At 35.0% G+C, this 22,661-nt stretch overlaps 2 protein-coding genes and 2 long non-coding RNA genes across 4 annotated transcripts; 2 read left to right on the top strand and 2 right to left on the bottom strand.

Annotated features, from left to right (window-relative positions):
- Window positions 1-5,429: 5,429 nt before the first annotated feature.
- LOC141825994 (uncharacterized) lies at window positions 5,430-7,013 on the top strand. Its single transcript, XR_012601596.1, has 2 exons — window positions 5,430-5,529; window positions 6,773-7,013. It is a non-coding gene; the product is annotated as an uncharacterized LOC141825994 (long non-coding RNA).
- A 4,644-nt stretch (window positions 7,014-11,657) lies between these two features.
- Window positions 11,658-12,899, top strand: LOC141828054 (protein FEZ-like). The gene is made up of 3 exons (XM_074715407.1): window positions 11,658-11,877; window positions 11,959-12,266; window positions 12,368-12,899. The coding sequence occupies exons 1-3, from the start codon at window positions 11,658-11,660 to the stop codon at window positions 12,824-12,826; spliced, it is 987 nt and encodes a 328-aa protein (XP_074571508.1). The 3' UTR covers window positions 12,827-12,899.
- A 5,504-nt stretch (window positions 12,900-18,403) lies between these two features.
- Window positions 18,404-19,738, bottom strand: LOC141828055 (uncharacterized). The gene is made up of 2 exons (XR_012601734.1): window positions 19,689-19,738; window positions 18,404-18,760 (listed from the first exon to the last, which is right to left on the bottom strand). It is a non-coding gene; the product is annotated as an uncharacterized LOC141828055 (long non-coding RNA).
- A 525-nt stretch (window positions 19,739-20,263) lies between these two features.
- Window positions 20,264-21,807, bottom strand: LOC141828053 (patatin-like protein 3). Its single transcript, XM_074715406.1, has 3 exons — window positions 20,910-21,807; window positions 20,751-20,813; window positions 20,264-20,663 (listed from the first exon to the last, which is right to left on the bottom strand). Exons 1-3 carry the CDS (start codon window positions 21,786-21,788, stop codon window positions 20,352-20,354), a joined length of 1,254 nt encoding a protein of 417 aa, XP_074571507.1. The 5' UTR covers window positions 21,789-21,807; the 3' UTR covers window positions 20,264-20,351.
- Window positions 21,808-22,661: the final 854 nt, after the last annotated feature.

Genomic DNA, 22,661 nt, shown 5'->3' with positions numbered 1-22,661 from the left:
ATCCATTCATTAATGAGCAGCCGCCAAGCCAATCTAGTAGAGCTCAAAGAGGTCCCCGGGGCAATGGTGCAACGGTAGGACATTCGGATTGTGACCCAGGGACCCGCGGTTCGATCCCCAGCCAGGGACGGAGCTACAGGGGGGCGCCTGGGGGCGGTCGCCCCCCTGCCCCCCTGACTTTTAGCTTTTGCCCCTTCACTAAAACAACATTTCTTGATTGATTAAATCCCAACACTCACTCCCACTTCATCTTCCTCTGCTCTCCTTTGCCCAACAGCAAATCCAAAGCTCATCGAACAGACAAACACGGCAGGGAAACAAGCAATGCATGCACATGAACTCGCTAGCTGCGTGTACTAACTCATAATCGCGCGCGCGCATCTCATCCACTACCTGGCTTCAGTAATTATGTACGCCATCTTTTCTTCCGCCTTAATTAAACAATTATACGCCGGTCAAAGCTTCCATGAAGCCTTTTGTACGCCTTAATTAAACAATTATACGGTACCCAGCTGCCTTTCAATCAATTCAATTGTTTCATCCAAATTCATTACAAAAATTTTTATTTTACCCCAAACTCGAGAAAGCATCAGGGCAAACTTCCCCTTTTTTTCCCCAATTTATTAGATGTCTAGTGATATGGTGAAAAAGAGAACCTACATATGATATGATATGATAGAGTTAGGTCAAAGGTCAAATCTAAATATTGGCCAAAAGTAAATTTACGTGGAAGTCAAAATGACCATTTTGATATTAATTAGAGGACTCAGACTTGTTGCCTCCCTCAATTTAGTCCACATACAACTAGATCCGATCATGGTTCCGAATCGACGGTTCGACGGTTTGAAATTGCCGGTTCGACGGTTCATGGCAGGTCGTCCCTTAACTTTAACCGCCCAAGACGATTACGGTTCACGGTTCGAAACTGTCGATTCACGGTTCACGACGGTTCAAGATTATTATATTAAAAAATTTAAAAATTAAAATTTATATAAAAGAAATATTGAAAAAAAGAGAGAAAAGTCGATGTAGTTTAGTGGTGCGTATTCCAAGACCGGTGAGAATTGCGTTCGTTCCCCATCAACGGCGTCTTAAAATGGATTTGAATTAAATAAATATAAATATAGTATATATATAATTATATTAATTTTATAAACAAAATGTGTTGTAGAACTATGGTGAGTATATGCGCTTGTGTTCTGGGATGCCTTAGTTCGATCCCCATTAAATTATAATTTAATTAAATAAAAATAAATATATTTTATATACAAATGTATTGAACAGACATTAAATCATAATCATTGATAAAAAAATGATCAAATGATCTTAACCGTTGAAAAAAAAATCAAAAAATAAAAAAAAAACCCGAACTGGCGATTCAACCCACCGGTTAACCCGGTCGGGTCTACATAACCCTTATCATGGTTGGTAAAAATCCTGGCTCCGCCCCTGTTTATATAGATACATCTTTATCAGGAGAATTACAAATAATTTATTTTATATATTTATATATGATTAGAATAATTATATATAAAGCATGAGAGAGATGATGAAGTAGTTTATGGGAAAATTTTAAGGAGACATTTAGTTGGAGGTTATTATTGATAATCTTAGTTATAGTTATCTGTCCAAAGTTATTATAATGATAATCTTGTTTGATTCAAGTTATTATCGATTCCTAAGTAATGCAATATCACTGTCACATCAGCAAATGAGTTATAACTCGGTAATATGATTACTTTGATAGCCTAAGATTTTCTACAATTTTAAAAATTAACAAAAAATTTTTACATGATTATCCTTCAATTTTAAAACTCAATTAATTAAAATGTATAGTGAAATCTAATTGAAACTAAATTAATTAATTTAATAAATTTTAATTTATAGACTTATAAATTTAAAAGAGTAATTTATTTTTAAAAATAAAATTAAATAATTATATTTATTAATTTATTTTATTTTAATGAATTATTTTATTAAATTATTTTATTAAAAATATATAAATTTATTTTAAATTTTAAAAAATTATAAATAAATTATATTTATTTTTTGATATATTATTAATTTATTATTATCATTAATATTATTAATTTAATTTAATTTATTTGATTCAAGGATAATATAGTAAATGTTAAATTAGTTATGTTTTATTCTCTCTAAATAAATAAGTTGAACTAAACAACATTAGGTTATATTTTATACCTCATAACCTTGGTTATATAATTACTTGATAATCATATAACTAAGATTATGTATCTTGAACCAAACGCACCCTAACTAAGAGTAATTTGCGTTAACGGACTAACGAAGTTAAGTGTAGAAAATTATAACCTTCATTATTTATTATTCTTTGGAGTCTTGTAAAATTATCATTTTACATTATATATATTTTTTAAAATTTATTTTATATTTTTTACTCACTATTAAAGTATTTGACCTCTAAATTAATTATTGAGACGTATACATTATTAGTATTGTTGAGATATATATACATCACACTAATAAAATATTGTTGAGCATGTTCATAAGCAATCTTCATAAGCAATCGAATCATGTTCATAAGTGATTTTGGCTTCTTAGGTATCTAGAGACAGAATCAGAAATTTCATATAGAGGACTAAAAATATAAGGGCAGAGCCAGATATTATTCTACTCGGGCTTTAGCCCAGGGGCGACGAGTTTAAAGAAAAATTACCATTTTAATTTACTATAGAAAAAATAAAAAATATAGGTGAGAGAAGAAGATAGCCTAGGAACTTTCAATCAGATTGCAATTAGCCCGAAGACTACCAAATTTCTAGCTCCGCCATTATAAAAAGGTATGTTTATATTAATCATCGTTCCCTCATTCATATCCTTCATTCATCTTTCATTTCTGTATCTCTATACTTCTTACATTAAAAATCTATAAGATGTCGTGCTCAACCCCATAACTCTTTATGATACGTGAAACAAAATGTGAGGTGACTTAATGGAAAGGAAAAGATAGTATTAAAATATGATAATAAGTACTAGTGCACTTGCTTCTTCTTTCTTTTCTTATTATGGCGATGCTTTTTGTTTTTTTCAATTAATGGAATGGTGCAGTGCAGTTGTGGGATTTCTAATCAGTATATGTCCCGGTGCATATATATGAGATCACATTAAATGTCTTGTATATATCTTCAACTATTCTTCTTCTTCTCTAATTACTCCTCCTTGTTTCTAATTTGTTTTTATTCTATATATATTAAAACCTTCATGAAAATTAATAAGAGAATTGAAATCTACGTACAATTTGATCTAGTAGATAATTTTTATAAAAAAATTAATTTAAGATGAATAATAAATTAATTATTAAGTTGATACCAAATAAAATCCATCATGATAGAGATATTGGTTATTAAATCGTATATATTATGTTTTATATTGTAATTGGAATTTTAATTGGTTTAACTCAACCATGTTTGGTTCCTACGAGGGTGGTGCATTGCACGTGCATGACGTGCATGTGCATTGGGTGCTCTAAGGCACACTTTGCATTTCGCACTTTGCACGTATATGTCATCATGAAGAGTCTTTCTTATTGTATAATTGATTCTCAAGTAGGCTTAGTATAGATCGATGACATCACATGATCTAAGAATGAGGTAGGCTCATTGTAGATCATTGACATGGTTTGATCCATCCGTCTTGTTGGATTAAGAGGGACAGAGAGACATATGAGGTTCATCTAAATGAGAGGACATATATATTCCTTTGGATGATTTAATCTCAACTGTTAACTTTAAAATAAAGGACTCAAATGCATTCACATGAAGGAACAAAGTATCCCTTTAAGTGGGACTTAATCTGAGTCATTACTTTCAAAATCGATGAATCAGATGAACTCAAGTGAAAGAACAATGTGTTCCTAGGGACGAAATGCAATTTGGTTCGTCCAATTCAAGTTGGACAAATCAAATTTGATTGAATCAAAAGGTTTTTCAAATCTTTCACATAGTATAAATAAGACTCTTTACTCTGTACATTCAATCGATAGAATACATATATGAGAAAATCTTAAAGAGAACCAACAAGAGCATGCATGATCTACATCGAGCTATGCTAAAACCCTAATCAATCGCCTTTGGAGAATAACCAATAATCCTTAAAAATTACCACCAATCAATCTCCATAATAAATTCAGGGTGGTTGACCAGTAACTGTAGATTGCAAGTCTGAAAGGCATGTCGTATGTGCACTGATAGATACATGACCCAAAGTCCTGTTCATGCAAATATATATAGATTGCTTATTGTTCATTGTCTGTTGCAAGAATCAAATTTGTTCATGCAAATAGACACTTTCTCAAATCTAATAGATATGTCTCATGCTTGGATTGTAAAAATAAATTTATAAATAAATAAAAGGAAACCATGCCACATTATTCTGAAAGATCCTCCTGCTTTGTTTAGTCTGAAACTGAGCTGAAAGCATTAACTCATTCCTGCCCAATTGTCAACTATTTCACCAGCTTCAGGCCATTCCAATCAGCAAAAATTTAATTCGACCTCTTCAATGAGGCAAGAAATCAAATAGTAGAACAACATTAACACTAAAGCATGCATGTGACCTTGTACTTAATGTGATATACATGCATTGCCCCAACATTAAGACTAAGCACCAGTGTCTTAAAACCGAACCGATCGATCGGCAGTTCATCCAAAGGTTCAGTTATTTAAACCCCATTTCGATCGTCACAAACAAATCGATCGATCGAGCAAAATAAGCTAGCCATGGGCTCCAAGAAGGCCATGTTTGTGTTCCTGATCTCTTTCCTCCTCTTTGTATCTTTAGCTCATGCACGCAAGCCTGGACCTTTGGATCAGAACAGCACAGATCACGAGGTACTTTTCCTTTTCTTATGACCGTTCAATTCGATTGTTGAATGTGCAAAAGGAGATATTGTGCATGCAGGATGTGAAGAAGATGGCCGAGTCTGAGAGTGCAGAAGGATGTGATCAGGAGGGAGCAGGGGAGGAGGACGTTAATGATGAGTGCTTGCTGAGAAGAACACTAGTGGCACACACTGACTACATCTACACCCAGGAGGAACATAATTAAGATTAAGGCAGCATAAATACCAGGGATTAGTAGTGATATATAGCTTAATTTCTATATATAAATATATGCTTGTACATGGAATGAAACAACTGTACGTGCTGAAAAATCGTTGTACAGTCCATTATACTGAATGTATTGAATAAAATTGAGATTGCTCTCTGAGTATATGAATTACTATCAGATTATCGTAAATTAATTATGTTGCTTAAGCACTTGCTTGTGTGAGCATTAAATTAAACCTCTTCCGCTGCAGATCAGCCGTCCATATGTTATCGGACAGTGGATCTCGGAGAGGTAAATTGTGGCCGTTGGATGAGTCTATGTCTGAGATGCTGATGCTTCGGTTTAGCGTTTCAAGGGAGACGGGGAGGAAAAGGTCGAGGAGGCGAAGATGTTCCGGAGGGGGAGGTTCTTGTCGTTCCCGATGGTGATCGGAGCCGTTGTGTGAGTGCTTTCTTCTACCCTTTTCGCCCATCAATTTTGATGATTTGTATTCGATCGGTATTCATCTTTTGGAAACCCCTGTTTGTGCGGCGGGTATTGGAAACCCTAATCGATAGGTATGTATGCAGGCAGCATCTTTGATTTGTTTTTTGAACATCTTGGATTTATTAGAGATAAGGATACTGCGGCATGTATCTGTATGATTATCAAGAAGATCTTAAACGGCAAGATAAAAATGGGGTTTTATTTAGCTTCGGTCGTGGTTAGTGTGGGACTGCAGTGTATACGAGCACTTTGGTGGGTTTCAGTGATGCTCTATCTGGGCACAGGGAAAAAAAACCTCGTTTTTAAGCTGTTCTAGATGAGCAAGATGCAACCGTACTTGGGGATTTTTGTCTACTTGATTTGTTTTCTGAATGTATTAGAATTAGTATAGTTTGGAGAATCTGATGGTGCAAATTGATGTTTCTTTGTTAGATTGAGTGGATCAAGTAAGGATATGTAGATTAGCACTTTCAAGATGCTTTCTTGGGGAATCATGAAAGATTTTTTTTTTATAATTGTTGTACATGAGGCTGTTGTGCCATGGCTGTGAAGTAGTTTGCCATTTGAGAGACTGCTCTGCAGAACTTTGATGCTCTTTGTCCAAAAGCCACATCCTTATGTAGTTCTAATCAAGCAAGACACCTAGATACAACACACCTTTAGTATATGAATCTACTGTACTGAATCCTCCATTTCTAGTATTCTACTTTGCAAGTGGAGGTGATACGAAAAGTAGTCATGTAAGCAAAATTGAAGGACAAATCAAGTTGACAGATTTCATGTAGTTGAGTAGTTGAACTGAAATAGTTGGAACTCAGCTTATTATCGGCGCTGCTTCTGCTGTGAGTGACTTGAGTTGGCTATTTTGTTGATCGGCGATTCTAGAATTGTAGTTAACAAGCTTCTCTTTTATCAGTTAAATGAGGAATGATCATCATTTATTGTTTCAAGTTTTCAGCAAACCATAGCACACCAGCTTTATACAGTTGCACTGATTTTATAACCAGCTTATCTTCTGTTTCTCTCTTCATTTTTTTCTAGCTCTATATGACTCGCAATATATGAATGCTACTTTAGTCCATATATTTTAAGCACTTATATCTAGATAATTACCAACTTTGATCAGAGCTGATAACCATTTACCATCTCAATAATCTTCATTGTTTGCAAGAATCATGCATGGTTGTGATGTGTGTAGGATCGGAGTGGCCTCTGGTAAGGCAATTTTCGGGCCGCCTCTCGAGGAGTACTGGACAAAGAAACTGCAGGACGAGGCGACAAAGAAGGGTGATGCTGGCTCCAGCTAGTTGCTAGTGAAAAATAGCTAAGTGATGGATGATTTCTTATTCCCTTTTGTACCTTGAGTTTTTCATCACTGGGTAAAGGTAGCATAAACTAATATTGTACTACCATCTAAAGGATTTAGAAAATAAGTAAAGTAACAAATGATCTTAACAAAGATTATACCTTTGCAAGTATCTATTTCATTTTAATGTTTGCATTCTGCGTGGTAATTTGTTTCGATGCTTGATGATAATAATGAAACTCGAATGCACTTTCCGAGTTCCTTCTATTTTCGTGTCAAACTCTACAATTAAAAAGATTATTATAGTGTCGAGTGGCCGAAAGAGTCATTAAATTGACAAGTTATGTCGCTAACTCCAAGTTGAGGGTGCAATTTTTCCCACAATGCTTAATTAAAGAAATTCAAACTTTAAAACGCTCAACTCTACAATTGAAGACCAAAAGGATAAAACAAAACACAGGACCACAAACTTCATGCTAAGCCACAAAGAGATATTCAAGAATTGATATGATGGAACCGTCACATCTACTATATCCTCGCATGGATCTTCTTTGACCTCAACATCCGATAACTCTTGACAATTTCAGTCATTGTACGCTACGGCATAATCGACCTTGGCGATCCTCAACTGACGAGCTTTGATTAGCAAGACACCAAGAGCAAACACACAAGAGGACCGACACCACCATAGCGCCGAAGGAAGAGGGAGAGGAAGAGCACGAGCAGGGTGACTGATCCAGTCCTACAAGAATATATCATCATCCAAAAGGTGACCGATCCGGTCCTACGAAAGTTTTCTACCGATCATCAAAATAAATCAACAAGTGCGAATAACGTGTCGCTCCGCAGTCAGCGTTTCAAGATTGTCTTCCTACTAGATGAAATTAATCTGCAGTACATCATAATTAGAAATTGAATTGTAAATGTCTAATTAACTATGGAAGTATCCTACCATTGCATGGTAGCTCCGGTGCAATAAACATGATTTTAATCCTTAAGTTGGTGATAATTACATTCACGATGATTTTGAATTAGAGATGGATATGAAGGTTCTAATTAAGATATGAAAAATACAAAAATATAGCATCATTCTAGAGGTGACTGGTTCGATCTTACAGAAGTTTTTACCAATCGTAAATTAAGAAGTGCGGACAGCGCGTCGCTCCATAGCCAACATTCTAGGATGATTATCTTACCACTAGAGGAAATTAATTCATAGTATGTCATAATTAGGAATAGAATTGTGGATATCTAATTAATTGTGGAATCACCTTACCATTGCACCATAGCTCCGGGTCAATAATCACACATCCCATAAATGAGTACCGGAATATGCATACAATTCAAACCTTGCTCATTCTCGTTCTTAATTGGACAACGATCAAATATTTTCAAGGAGAAGAACATGCATGCTAAATTAAAATATAATCAACTTTAATTAGGTCAAAGTCTAATTAATATGACCTCCACGCCAGAGGGAGGGATAATATAATCTAACCACTTGCTTAATTTTCTTGTCTAAATTATTACACAAAACTAAGTTTGTAAATGTTAAAATGTATTTTTTTACTTGGAAATTAGAATATTCAACATGCATTTAATTTATTTAACAAATATATATATACACATATGTAGGATTTTTTGCTTTGCTTCAAATTTAACACTATATATATATTTTTAAAAAATCTAGCTAGTCATACACATTGAATTTCAACTTAATTTGTTTAGATCTACCACTAGCAGTTCCTCGTCAAACTTTAATTTTGTTTAATTTGTAGCATATATTTCATATTTATAACGATATTTTATTCATTTTTTATTTAAAAATAGATAAATATTTAATCATCAATCATACAATTTATTTTAAAATACTAAAAATATAAACTAAATGATATACTTTTCCAACATTATAAGAAATTAAATGGCATATAATTAAAAAATCATAATAAATTTTAGCTAGAAATTAACAAAACCGTGTATAATATATATAAATTATATAAGTTCATCACCAATGTATAACTATTATATTCTAAATATTTGATGATATAAAATGAATTTGAAAAAAAAATGATGGAACTACTAATTTTCTTTATTCATTTTGAAATAATTAATAATTATTTCAAATGAAAGATAATTGAACAAGTAACTTTTATTAAAGAAGCAGAAGGTATATTTAATATAAAGAATATGTGATGACTTTTATGATAAATAAATTAAGAACCAAGTTATGTCTTACATGATATATTTAACATTAAAAAAAAGTCATGAATTGACTTGGCTTGCTTGAATTTTTCATATGTCATCAAGGACCATGAAATTAGGACATTTTTAAATTGGTGGAAAGGAATGCTGAAAATCACTCTTCAAAATAGTGAGGTCAACTTAGTTGCATAAGCCTATCACTGTTGTGGAAAATGCCCTAAAACTTTGACTGTCATTGCTTGACTTTGAGAAAAATTACTGGAGGTGAAATGAAGTCTTCATTTTGAAAATCTGCACCTGAAGTTGACCATTTGAATTATCTGCAGCGGTCTGAGTCAAACTGATATTATCTGAAAGTCATCTGATAATATTTCTAACCCTAGTTTAAACCACAAACATTGCTTGCACAAGGGAAGAACTGGCTGTCACAGGGAAACAAATTAAAATCCTTGTTTGAATCCATCAAAAAGTAGAAAAATGTTCCTATATACTTTTCTACAAGGATCTGATTGTCTTTCCCTCAATTTTTAACATGCATGCTTTGATTTTTGGGCAAAAATCAAAAGGTAACCTTTTTTTTTTTATTATTGGAATAGTAAAAGGAGCATCGTGTTTTATATTTTTTTATAATCAAAATAGCATTCTACTCCCACTCTCATCTACTCTCATTTCATCTCTGTACATTTTATTTTTTAAAATTATCCTTATTTTTTATACTATTATAACAACTATAAAATCATAGTTGTTATATAATTATAATAGCTACAATCTCTTATTTACTATATAATTATAACAATTATAATTTTATAATTATTTTAATTTAATAATTAATTGTAATAGTTATGAGATATAATATAATATTTATCAGTATTAATTAGAAATAAACTATCTATTATAACAACTATGATTCTTAACTATTATAATATGATATTAATATGTGTCGATCAAAAATAAAATGTCTATATTATAAGAGTTATGAATTGTACGTAGTTGCTGCAATACAGTATTATTAAAATTAAAATAATATTATAATATAATATTAATCAGTATTAAGTACTCATATTATAGCAACTATAATTTATAACTATTATAATATAATTTATTAGTATTGATCTGAATTGAAATTATAATAGTTAAGTATTTATTGCTGATCACAATAGCATAAAAGATAAGAGTTGTATCGAAAATTAAAATGAACAAACATGGGCTGGGGATGCGGTGGAACCTCCTGCCTCTTTGACAATTTCAATAAAAAAAAGACGTCATTTAAAAATTTTTTTTCCCTTGATTTTTTCCATGACTTTTATTTTAATTTCCTCGTTTAATTGCATGTGCTCCGACAAGACATCTCAATCAAATTTAAAGCTTGATGATCACTGATGGCAAGTATCAAGTATCTCTCATTGTCATGAAATTAATAACGATGCATTTGTGTTGCTAGATAAGGGAGAATATCGTTCAGTCTTGTGGAAAAATATTAATGATATAGACTGAGAGAAGCTGAAAGAACGATGGATTTGCATGGAGCACTAAAATAATAAATATGTAAATTAAGTTAATTACCAAAAGTTGAGAAGATTAATTAAAAGATAATTAATTACTAGCTAAAGTAGGAGATCTGTAATTATAAAGTAGGTATATATATATATAGCTCTTCTGTGTCCAGTGGACTTTGACTTCTACGTTGTTTCTTCTTTGTACAATAAGTCAGCCTACTTGACATTTGAATGGTAAAAGATTAATTATGAGCTAGAATTGGTCTTTAAAGTCGGCATTTTAATTGCTTTTTATTAGGTATATTTAGGTGCAGGAATTAATCTCTCCAACAAGATTAATTAATTAATTAATTGAAAATTATTGAGAAATTAATTTTTCAAGATTAATTCCTAAATGGGGATTGTTGTGTAGGTTTGAATATATATTATGGTCAAAGCTAGTTAATGCCTCATTTCATTAATCCATTGATTAAATAATTTATTTACAAAAAATTTAATTTGTTCATCAATTTATATATATGTGCAAGCATACGATTCATTTTATTATTATTATTATTATAACCACCAATATAATAAGTTCAATAATCAAAAATTAATTTTCCTCCAAATGGGGAAAGGATGCTGGGCATCTGGATTGACCGCCGTATGTGCTTTCCGATTTACCCTGGTGGTCGGTGGGAAACTTCTGTGGGACCGGACCGACCACCCCCAGAGATGTGGCTACTGGGATTATCATTTTTTTTCAATAATAAAAAATTAAGCTCATGAGTGACTCATTCAATATGCTGATTAATTATAGAACACCGGTGTGAATTCAACATAATAGCATCTTTGACTATGTAATTTCTGCTTGCTTTGAACTTCAGTAAGAATAAATAATGAGAATAGTGCACTGAGAAAAATATGCACCGAAAATATTTTGTGCTGGAACAAGTCAACGGTGCTGATGAAGTCAAATCGTAAATATATTTACAAATTATATTAAGAATCAAATTAAAGAATTGACCATCGCCGTCGACCGTCGCACATGAATTTACACCAGTATATAAACGGACCATCGGTCCCAGAGGATCTACCAAATGGAAGACAAGAAGATCATGGAGAAGAAGTCTGCGCCGGCGGCGGCAGCGGCGGCTGTAGAGGAGGAGAAGGAGGTGTGCCTTCCCGGGTTCCGTTTCCACCCCACCGACGAGGAGCTGCTCAGCTTCTACCTCCGGCGGAAGGTGCGGAGGAAAGCCTTCTCCATCGACCTCATCAGGGAGATCGACATCTACAAGCACGACCCTTGGGATCTTCCAAGTAATTAATGATTTTTTTTAAAAAAAAAATCTCGATTTCATGTTTTAACTCATGTTTTATTTGAAAACAAAATTTGAGCAGAGGTCAGTTGCGGAGTAGAGAAGGAATGGTACTTCTTTTGCATGCGAGGAAGGAAGTACAGGAACAGCATCCGGCCGAACCGCGTCACCGTGTCAGGCTTCTGGAAGGCCACCGGCATCGACCGCCCCATCTACGGCGGCGGCGCCGGCGACTCCTGCATCGGCCTCAAGAAGTCGCTGGTTTACTACCGAGGGAGTGCCGGAAAAGGCACCAAGACGGACTGGATGATGCATGAGTTCCGTCTCCCTCCCCTTTCCAACAACAACAACAACAATGAGCAGCAGAGCACTCCACAAGATCATCAAGCGGTGCGTGGATCCATTAATTCTTGTTCGAGAAAATCTTGAATTTAATTCAGAGTGCCGAAGCTCGATGGATCTGATTTTTTTTTTTTTTTTTTTGCATGCAGGAAGTTTGGACGATATGTCGAATTTTCAAGAGGGCGACTTCCTGCAAGAAGAGCGAATCGCCGGCGAAGTTCAGCAAGGAAACCGACCTTGCCGCTCCGAGCGACTCGAGCTCCAAGGCGAGTAGCTTCGAGTCCGATCAGGCGGCCGCCTCCTCCACTTGTCCTCATGAAGAAGGCAAATCCGTCAGCAGTGATAATAACAATTATTATAACTATTATCACGAGGAAAATAAGAGTGATAATTGTTATGAAATTCATAATGGAGGGCAATATCTCTGGAACAATTACTCGTTCGAGCAACTGGCTCCGGCGCCGCCGCCGCCTCCGCCGCCGGAGACGACAGGCTGCGAGGTGAACGACTGGTTCAACGCTGGCAATTGGGATGAGATCGAGCGGATGGTGGAGCTGATGAACGACCAAAGCGTCGCCTATCAGTATCAGCAATTCATTTTTGATTAAAAAAAATATATGTATATGTTATTAAACTATATATATCTATATATATATATATATTATGTTAATGAAAGGACGAAAAAATCAGATCGGAGGGTTTTTTGCAATATTTTTTTTTACATATAATGCTTTTTTAGGGTTTGTAAAACAGAATCCATGCAGTAAATATAAACATGATTATCGTTCGGAATAGTAACGGTTCAAAAAATATTAGCCCTTAATTTTAACTATAAAAATTAGTTATGATTCATGGTTCTAGCTAGATCGTAGATTACAATTTGATTCACAATTCACTACGGATCAAAATTATTATTTATATTTTATTTTGTTTAAAAATTATAAATATAAAAAATAAAAAAGATGTAAACTTATTTAATTTTGTTTACGTATATATCCACTTAGTAAATTAAAGCCCAGGCATGAGTATGGTTTATCCATTTAATTAATTGATTGATTGTAGGGTTTGAGTGACAGTTAATCTATTTTGACAGGATCCTTTCAAAGTGTACGTGTCATTTGTGACTTAGAAAAACATGTTTTTTTTATAATCCATATTTTTAATTTTTACTAATTACAGATTAATTCTAGGGATATGATGTTATGTAAAATTTTCATTCCTCTTAAAGTTTACTTAATATCTATCTCCTTAAAACGACTAATTCAAAGGTCCATTTTGAATTATCTACTTTGACTATGAACTCCTCCTTTTTAGATATCTTTTGAAGGTGGAGAAGTCTCTCATAAATTTATTTTTGCAAAAACATAATAATATAACAAAAAATATAAATACAAATATAAATGAAAGTAAAAATACTTTTACGAATGAGATATTACTTTTGATGATTTCTTATTGCTTGGAATAACCTCTTGTTGGTATAGAAATGTAGCAGCACTTCATCCTTAAACCTCTAATAAGTGGTACATTCTCCTTCAAGCAAAATCCTACTTATACAATTGTTGTTAAGATTGATTTCCACCTATCAGTTGATTGATATCCTCTATCAGTCAATTGATTTGGTTAGTGATCAAATAACGACTTCAGAATCTTTTGGAATCTATTTGATTTTATCAATTTTTCAAATATCAATCGAATTGATTTGTCGATCAATCGAATCGATTCATTTCTGTACACTTCTGAAACGGTATCAACCGACAGATTATCCTTATTAGTCGAATCGATTTACTTCTGTTTAATTCTGATCAAAATCAATAACCTAGTATCTAGTTAACCTTAACCTACCACATACGACTTCACTATTGTCTAGCATCCAATCAACCTTAACCTGTCAGGAATTCAGATTACCAAGTGTCCTGTCAACCTTGATCCACTTGAACTTTCCTCTTGTCAACTTTTCTAATGGACTTTCGATCACCAAGTGTCCGACCAACTTTGATCCACTTGGATTTTCCATCTCATGCGCATTTAGTCCTCCATGACTCACTTGGACTTTTCGTTTTGTGCCAAATTTTTGATCCTCCATGATCCACTTGGATTTTCCTCCGTTAAATATCCAATCAACGACCTGCTTGACACTTAACATATTGATTAAATATCAAAACTCAATTCAAATCAAACCGAATTTGATCAACCTTAATATAAGATTGATAGCACCAGCATTACACGCATCTTCTACTTATTCACGTCGAGATTAAACACCATGAGAATAATAATAATAAATAAATAAATAAAATAATACTAGTACAGTTGCTTAACATATAGTTTAAAGAAAGTCATTCGTACTTCCTGTATTTAATTAGCATGGTTTAACATGAAGCAATTAAGACTTTTACAATTTCAATTTTTGAGATGATTACAATTAATTACACATAATAAAATAATACTAGTAAAGTTTTAACATAGTTTAAAGAACGTCATTCCTACTTCATGTATTTAATTAGCATGGTTTAACATGAAGCAATTAAGACTTTTACAATTTCAATTTTTGAGATGGTTACAATTAATTACACATAGCGCACTTAGTCGTCGTCGTTGAAAATTTACAATGCATGTTTTGACTTTTGACGACCAATAAGAACATTACTAGTGTGCATATCTATGCTCTAACTCTCAAATAAAGATCATATGTGACATAATTTATCGAAGACATGATCAATAATTTCTTCCTACTATAAAATTATCTAATAAATAATTCCTACTGATCTATGAAATGAATATTCTTAAATTTAATTAAAAAATCATGACTTCCTAATCCTAAGGAATAATTATAATTAATTTACTTTGATTTATATATTTATATATTCTTCCTTGTTTTTTCTCAAGCTTTTAGTCTTCAAACACAGCCGAGACAACCTTTGAAGATGAACAAATCCACCTAAAAAGTCTTTTTATTATTTATTTTATTTTCTTATTTATTATTATTCATATTATTTTTATCGACTTCATGTGATTAAATGACTGGATGCCAGATTACAAAAATGTAAGTATTGTTATATTCTCTAGTCAAACTAATAAATGCAACTTGTAACTTGGGTTATGATACAACGATAAAATATTTTCATAATTAATCAGATATTATAGATTAATTTTCAATTGCGGTGTACCATAAGATAATCCTACAACATTGATTATAGAAAGATGCACCTATATTGGTTGATAAAAAACTTCTAGGATTGAATGGTCATCTCGATTAATCAAAATTTAAATGGTTAGATATCTAAATTATTAAGGAAAAAATCTGCATTCCACAGTTGACCAATTCAACCTGAGAAATTTTTTTGTCAATGACATTATTTTAATTATATATAATCTCAGAAATTAATCTTAATATTTTATTGGGCATACAGGGAACATATAGATACATTTCTAGGAAAAGCTTAAATCGAGAAAGTCATGCATGCTGGATTTGTGTTTAGATATGGCAAACGATCCGAACAAGTTTCTAAATTTGGAAAATAATTTAATAATTAGGAATTTTCAAACCTAGCTGACTTATTAATTTGACCCTTTATTTTGAACGACGACTAGTAAACAATTAGGCTTTTTCCAACTTGTACGATTTCAACCAAATAATTAATTAATGTCATCTTTTGTCATCGTCTAGATTCTATCATAATGAATTAAGATCAACATCACTCAAATAGTTATACAACTATAGGGATATATATTTAAAATATAATTAAAGGGTACAAGGTAAATAAAATTTTATTTGGAAAAAATATTTATCCTATCATGGGATGACCATTCTAGTTTACAGAAATATTTTATCGACTATCAAAGTAAATCGAAAAACATTAATGGTAACTCATCCATACAGTCCACTTCCTCAAAGTCTTTACTTACTAAGGAAAAAATTATCCTATAGTGTGCCACAATTGAATCTCAATGAATCCGAAATGTCTGAGATCAGCAAAAGGGTCATTGCACCGTAGCTCCAAGGCAATTAAGGTGATTCATTGATGAATGAGTTTGAGGTGTGGACGATTAGATGAATTATTTATTTGTGCCGTAGGGTTTGAGTTTGACTGAGAAAGGGGAGCCGAGTGAACGGGGCGTAAAGGAATATTGAATAGGCTGCAAGCTTCCAATAACAAAGATTTCATGATAAGATTGGATCACGTCGGTGCAATTTGACAAAATCAATTTGTTTTTTTATTAAAAAAATAATATAATCAAAAGTAGAAGACAAAATTATTTAAACAAAAACAATTGGTTGAGCATTAACAATCAACTAGATGTGATTACAGTTGGTTGTAAGTACTTTTGCCTAGAAATGTTTGATGGCCAATAAGCAATTGGAATTACTTCTAATTATTGGCTATTAGATAGGTAAAAAGGAATTAGATAAAGTGGATTGAGTGAAGGAGTATTTTGAAAAATAAATACATTCTATCTATATAATCTGTATATCCACATGTGAATACCTCCTGAGCATTTAGTATGATTTTTTTAAATTTTTTTATTAGAATTTAAGGATTAGGATATAGTATTTAGGATTCCAAGTTTAAGATATAATATTTAGGTTAAAGAAAATGAAAATTTTAAAATATATATATTTCTAAAAAAGATCCTTTATCCATCATATTTCAGTGGATCTATTATCTTCTAAACCATCAGTCGACTAAATAATAAACTAAAACAGTGCTACTAGTCTATTAAATAATCGATTGAAAATGATTCTAAACGACTAAATGTGATTTCAATCGACTAATTGACCAAAAATGTATCTTAAATTCATGTTAAATAGATACAATTGCACTCCTAGGATTCTCATAAATTTACCCTTGTTATTATTTTTGGATTTTGAGTTGTTGTTAAATCCCATGAATCTGTCCATATTTATTTTTCTACATCTTAAGCCCTCTAACACCATCAAACACTTTTGGCAAAATTGTTTGATCATGATAGAAGTGAATTAAATCGGCTAATTCAGTTGATTGATCACCATGAAGCACTTTTGGCTAAAAATATTTGACGTCCATAGAGGCTTCAGATTCACCATGATCAGAGACACAAGCATAAGGACGTAGACTTGAGAATTGTATGCGAGGAAAACTAATTAGAACAATCTTCATGATTAGAAAACTGATGAATCTCGAGCATAAGGATGAAATGGATGCTTCAAAACATCTAAATAAATTTGAGGGAATTCTCAATCCAATGGTTTCAGCAAAAGCTTGTTTTGGACAATAAGGTACCCATATGTTGACATTACTTAGTTCATGGGATAAATCGAAGAGCTTGTTATCACTCTTAAGTTACTCAACATCTGAGCTTGGCCATTGGTAAAAAAACAACATTCTGAATACAAATATGCAGAAAAAAAAGGAGCACAGCAAGTTTACTACAAGTTCCAGAGATGGCACTTGTCACTGAGGGCAGTGGAGCAGCAGAGGTACGAAATCTGAGGGTAAAAGTAGTTAGCAATAGGTTATCACTGTATCTCAAAGAGAGAATACTTCACCATTTACAAACTAGAAAACTTTGGGAGTGTGAAGCTGGCAACAACAATGATACCAAGATCTAGGGGATAGGAGACATACACATTCAGATTAGCACAGTAGTTTCTATGGTTCTAAGGGATGCTCATCATATACCAAGAAGATCACTAGTAATTGCTAGAGGAAATCCTTGTTGCATATTGCAGAAGTTATGAGTGAAGGTTTGCACAACATAGTTGTATGTTGTAGTGGATAATGGATCAGTAAACTTATGGCACAAGAGACTATGACGCATGACAAAGAAAAGAGAGGGTTGGACTTATTGGCTAGGTAGTCTTCTCACTACATTAATCAAGGATATCAAGTTGAATCCTTGTGGTAGTCACTTGGTTGGAAAGCAATGTGCAGTCTCTTTTAATACTAGGACAAAGTGAAAGAAGAATAAGATATGGCATGAGTTTATAGTACCTAGAAAATCTCATCACAATAGAGTTGTTAAGTAGATTGAAAAGGGCACAATAAAAGATTCAAGCATTATCATTTAACTACACAGTGTTGACATTTTTATTAATGTTTCTTTGAAACTCAACTTTCATTTGCATACTTTATATTTTTCAGCCACGACTTGCACAAATAAAGATTATCACTAGCAACTTATATCAAATTAGATATAGGCATCAACTATGAATGACAAAAAGTAAACGAAAGTACTAAAGTACAAAAGAATATAGGCGTCAACAAGGAGTAACAAAACTTAAGATTCCTATGAGTGCATTGATATATCAAAAAAAGGGAGATGTTAAATTATAATTACACCAAGGGCGAATATTTGTTAGATATTAAAAAAAGAACATTGTTGTCAACTGACCCATTTGAGTTTTTCTCAAGCTCTTTAGACAGTGGAGAGTTTGGTTTGATCATTTCATGTTTTGAGTTGGGTAATTCTTCAAGTCCCTTTGGTGGTCTCCTCAACATTTTCTTTACATCCTTTTGGAAGTTCCATGTTCTTGTTAATACCTAGGAAGAAGCACGCCCCATTTTCTGCTTCGGTAAAAAGAAGAGTTACAAATCATGAAAGGCTTGTTTTCAGATCACTACATGAAGCTCTTCTCATTTTCTGAGCAATATTTGATGGTGTTTTGGAATGAAAGGAGTTGAATTAGCAGCAACAACTAACCTTCTGTGGTCCGACACAGACAAAGGATGGCACTCTTAAATACAAAGAAATTCAATTGTTTGTTCCACAGTTGGTCCACTACTATTTAAATTATTCAGTCAGTGGTTGACAGAATAGTTGAGGTTTGCATTCAGGTTTGATTTTGGAGTTATTTCAAAACATATAATATGACCTCGGCTGATAAAACTTCCTATTATTTTAATTGTTTGCTAATTATTGCTATCGACTATTCTCTAAGCCTTTTTAAAGAAATTTCTTTTAACAATTTGTGAAAGGCTCAGGTAACACTTCTATCTTCTGAAAATGTGAGCAACTAACAATTACTGATGATAGACACTCTAAACAATTCAAATTACATTAGCAGATAGTACAAAAGGGAAAAATTAGTTAGAATGTCTAATGTAATTTGATGATAAAGAAATTCTATGGCAACGAATCAAAGAAAGTGGAGCCTTCTGAATCAATCACTACCAAAATGGTTAACTAATCGAAATGAAGAAGAGTTAATCATCAATCTCTTCTCATGTCCCATTGATTGCAAAACTAGAGTTCTAATTTCAGTTAAACCAAATCCATCATGCAACATTTGGTAATGCCACCAATTGTCAAACTCTTGGATTAAAGCCCTAGGAGGGCTATCACAATCGTATCAAACTCTAGATTTCCCATCTGAGTGATCTAAAAAAATAATCTAAATACTCCGAATGTAAGCTCATAGGAAGAAAACTAAGAACAATAAGCGGACCCAATAATATAGGGAGAGGGGGGCTTCCAATCGGTGGCCAGAGCTACCTCACAACCGCGAGGGATCCTGATGCGGAAGCGGCTTTGAATCGTCGCCGAGATCTAAAGCGCTCACGGGGGCGCGCAGTGGGTGTCGCTCAAAATAGCGGAACTGTATTTAACTTATTTTAAAAAATTAAAATTATTTTAAATAATTATACGATAATGTGTTATAATAATTTTATGATGATTTTAATTATTTTTAAATAATTTTGATAAGTTTTTAAAAAAAATAATATAAAAAATATTCTATATAAAATTTTTGACATTTTTAATAAAAAAATTAATGAAATATCTTTTAACTTTTTAAAATAGAGATTATTAAAAATATCCTGTCGATTTCAACTAATGATTACCATCGACGCTAATGAAAGCGATGGTAGTAAGTGGCAAGCGGTAAGCGTCGTTATTTAATAAATTCCTAATTAAAGATGGCAGACGATGTATTAGATAAGCGGTAAACGTCGTTATTTAATAAATTCAAAATTAAAGGCGACGCTTAAAAGAGCGTGTTTCTTTTTCATTATATTTACTGCACTATTTCTTTCGTAGTTTTTTATTATTTATTTTTTTTTACCGTTGGTCTAGTTTTTTCTGCACAAATCTTATGTACATTAGACAAGTAAGTCCACCCTTTTTTTTTTCTTTCAATACAATTAAACCGTAATTAATTTAGTGCGATCGAGGCGTTGTGCTTGAGGTCGTCGTCACCGTCGTGGTCGTCGTCGCCGACGACGTTCTCGGCGTCATCATTTGCTTCACCAGCACTGTGGGAATCGAGGTCTTCCGCCTCCAATTTTCTTCCTTCACCAGCTCCCCGGCGAACCACTCCAGCTTCTCGGCCTTGGTCTGCTCCGAGATCTTCTTCCCTCTGAATAGCAGCGAGTCGACGTTCCTCTGCGACAAAATCTCGTCAATTTCTTCCATCAATTTACTCGAATCGGCTGCCCTCGGCGTGCTGTTTCCGGACATGAATCCATTTGACTGGAGAAAAAAGTTTGCCCCGAGAATGTAAGTAACTTGTTTGGTACAGGATCTGATCGCTCAATTTTGATGTTCGAAATTTAGTACCTGGATACGAACGTAGTTGCTTGTTCTGATCTCTCCAAATGCCATTGACACTGCTTGATCCACCTGATGAGAATAGAGAGAGAAGCAAATTTATTTTGAAGTAGTGAATTAGGATTGTTACATGATCAGGAATTGAAAAAGTTATCGGCGGTTCCGTACCATATCAGCTGCACCTTCGACGGCGACCCTGACGATCTGCGCCTTTCCCGTAGCGGAAGCGCCACCGGAAGCCCCGATCGACATCACCATGAGGTCCTCGACTCCGACCGCGAAGGGAAACTCCTGCTTGTTGTGAAGTACGTGAGTAATGGCGGCCGCCGCGGGATTGGCCACCGCCACCCCTCCACCCACTGCCGACACCCGTGTGCGTCCATCCACCGACCGCAGCTCGACGGCATCCTCGCAGGTGGCTGCGCACACATCCCTGATGAGGAAGTCGTACGCGTCCGCCTCCACGGCGTCTGCCCTCGAGAAGACGAAGGGAGATCCCGTGGCTAGGTCATGACAGGGGATCAGGACCGGCTTCAGCGTATCCCTCAGGGACGCATCCCCAAATATCTTCCGCAGTAAACCACCCGATCGGCCGAATAGTCCCCGGAATATGCTCCTCCTCTTGGAACCGAAGCCCCCTCCGCTTCGGCGGCGGCTCTCGGCGAGGAGGAGCTGCAGGGCGTCGGCGGCGGAGAAGAGGGGGCGGCCGTCGTGGCCCCTAGTGAAAAGCATCGCAACGAGGACACCGCCGGCGCCGGACCCCGCGGCGAGGTCGAAGAAGTCAACGACGCTGGCGGAGGCGTCGCCGGTGAGGAGGCGGAGGGTGGATTCCATTCGGGTGAGAGCGGCCGCGGCTAGGAGGCCATCAGAGGCCTTCCCGCCACCGTCGATCGACAGGATACGGACTCTTCCGACACCGGCGCTGCCCGGCGGAGCCACCGGGGTCCATGGAGAAGCGGTGGCGGAGGAGCAGAGGGGGAAGAGGAACTTGCTCTCCAGGATGGAGAAGATCTCGCAGCTCAACTTGTCGTCGGCGATGAACGCCATCGTCTCAAGTAAACGAAACGCGAGGAGCGACGGACGGAGGACTTGGCGGAAGGCTGCCCGCCAAAGTCCGCTTAAATAACCCGTCCCGGGCAGCGGACGTCAGCGGCACCCCGTGGGGCAAATACTCCAACGCGAGAGGCGACGAGGACCGTCGAATTCGCGATGAGCGGCTGCAAACGCGGGAGCAGGGCGAGGAAGGAGGTCCAGGGAAGGTGGTAGGAAAGAGGGCTCGCGAGTCGGCGGGCGAGGAATTGATGCGAGGCGTTCGCACGTGTGGAAGGACCCGGCCGTGCTGCCACCGACGTCCTCGGCGGGAAGACCGCCGCGATCCAACGGCCCAGATTGAAAGGATCACAGCAGGTGTCGGGTGGACAGGAGACACGCCAAGGAATTTGCGCCACGTCGCCACGCCCTGCTCTCCCGGTCAAAGGAACACGACAAACTACGGAGGTCGATGAGGTAAGTTAATTACTTACTTAAATCATGATCATGAATTATAACGTGTTAACAAACATTTGTTTAATATGATTGGCAATCAATCATATGATTCGGTGTTAGGCTCAATCTATTGTTTATAAGGCCTTCATTTCTTTCAGGGTTGATGGGGAGCAAAACAAGAATAATTTTAGTGTGATGATGTGCTAACCAATATTTAATCTACCTCCGAAAGATAATTAAAATCAACAACGTCCTTTCTAAAATCATCCAAAGTGTCTGTGTAGTGCAGGTAAGCAATCCATTGGTTCCCTAACAAGAAGATCGTCCTTTTCTTATGCAAAAAATGATCTCTAGCTAGAATAATACTTCTCTGTCCATGTCTTCGATCTTCTATGGTGCATTAATTAAGCATGGGTCATGAGGGTTAGGTTTTAG

The sequence above is a fragment of the Curcuma longa genome, chromosome 4 (assembly GCF_044706935.1).
Source record: "Curcuma longa cultivar G26 ecotype Majalengka, Jawa Barat chromosome 4, ITB_CL_G26_1.1, whole genome shotgun sequence".
NCBI lineage: Eukaryota > Viridiplantae > Streptophyta > Magnoliopsida > Zingiberales > Zingiberaceae > Curcuma > Curcuma longa.
This window is presented reverse-complemented; position numbering and strand designations above follow the sequence as displayed.

Bases quoted from the DNA above. Each gene is read 5' to 3' on its own strand.
- LOC141828054 (XM_074715407.1), top strand. From the start codon at position 11,658: ATGGAAGACAAGAAGATCATGGAGAAGAAGTCTGCGCCGGCGGCGGCA. The intron at 11,878-11,958 runs GTAATTAATGAT...AAATTTGAGCAG, and splicing joins CGACCCTTGGGATCTTCCAA to AGGTCAGTTGCGGAGTAGAG. The intron at 12,267-12,367 runs GTGCGTGGATCC...TTTTGCATGCAG, and splicing joins CTCCACAAGATCATCAAGCG to GAAGTTTGGACGATATGTCG.
- LOC141828053 (XM_074715406.1), bottom strand. From the start codon at position 21,788: ATGGCGTTCATCGCCGACGACAAGTTGAGCTGCGAGATCTTCTCCATC. The intron at 20,814-20,909 runs GTACGGAACCGC...TATTCTCATCAG, and splicing joins TCGAAGGTGCAGCTGATATG to GTGGATCAAGCAGTGTCAAT. The intron at 20,664-20,750 runs GTACTAAATTTC...TTTTTTCTCCAG, and splicing joins GCAACTACGTTCGTATCCAG to TCAAATGGATTCATGTCCGG.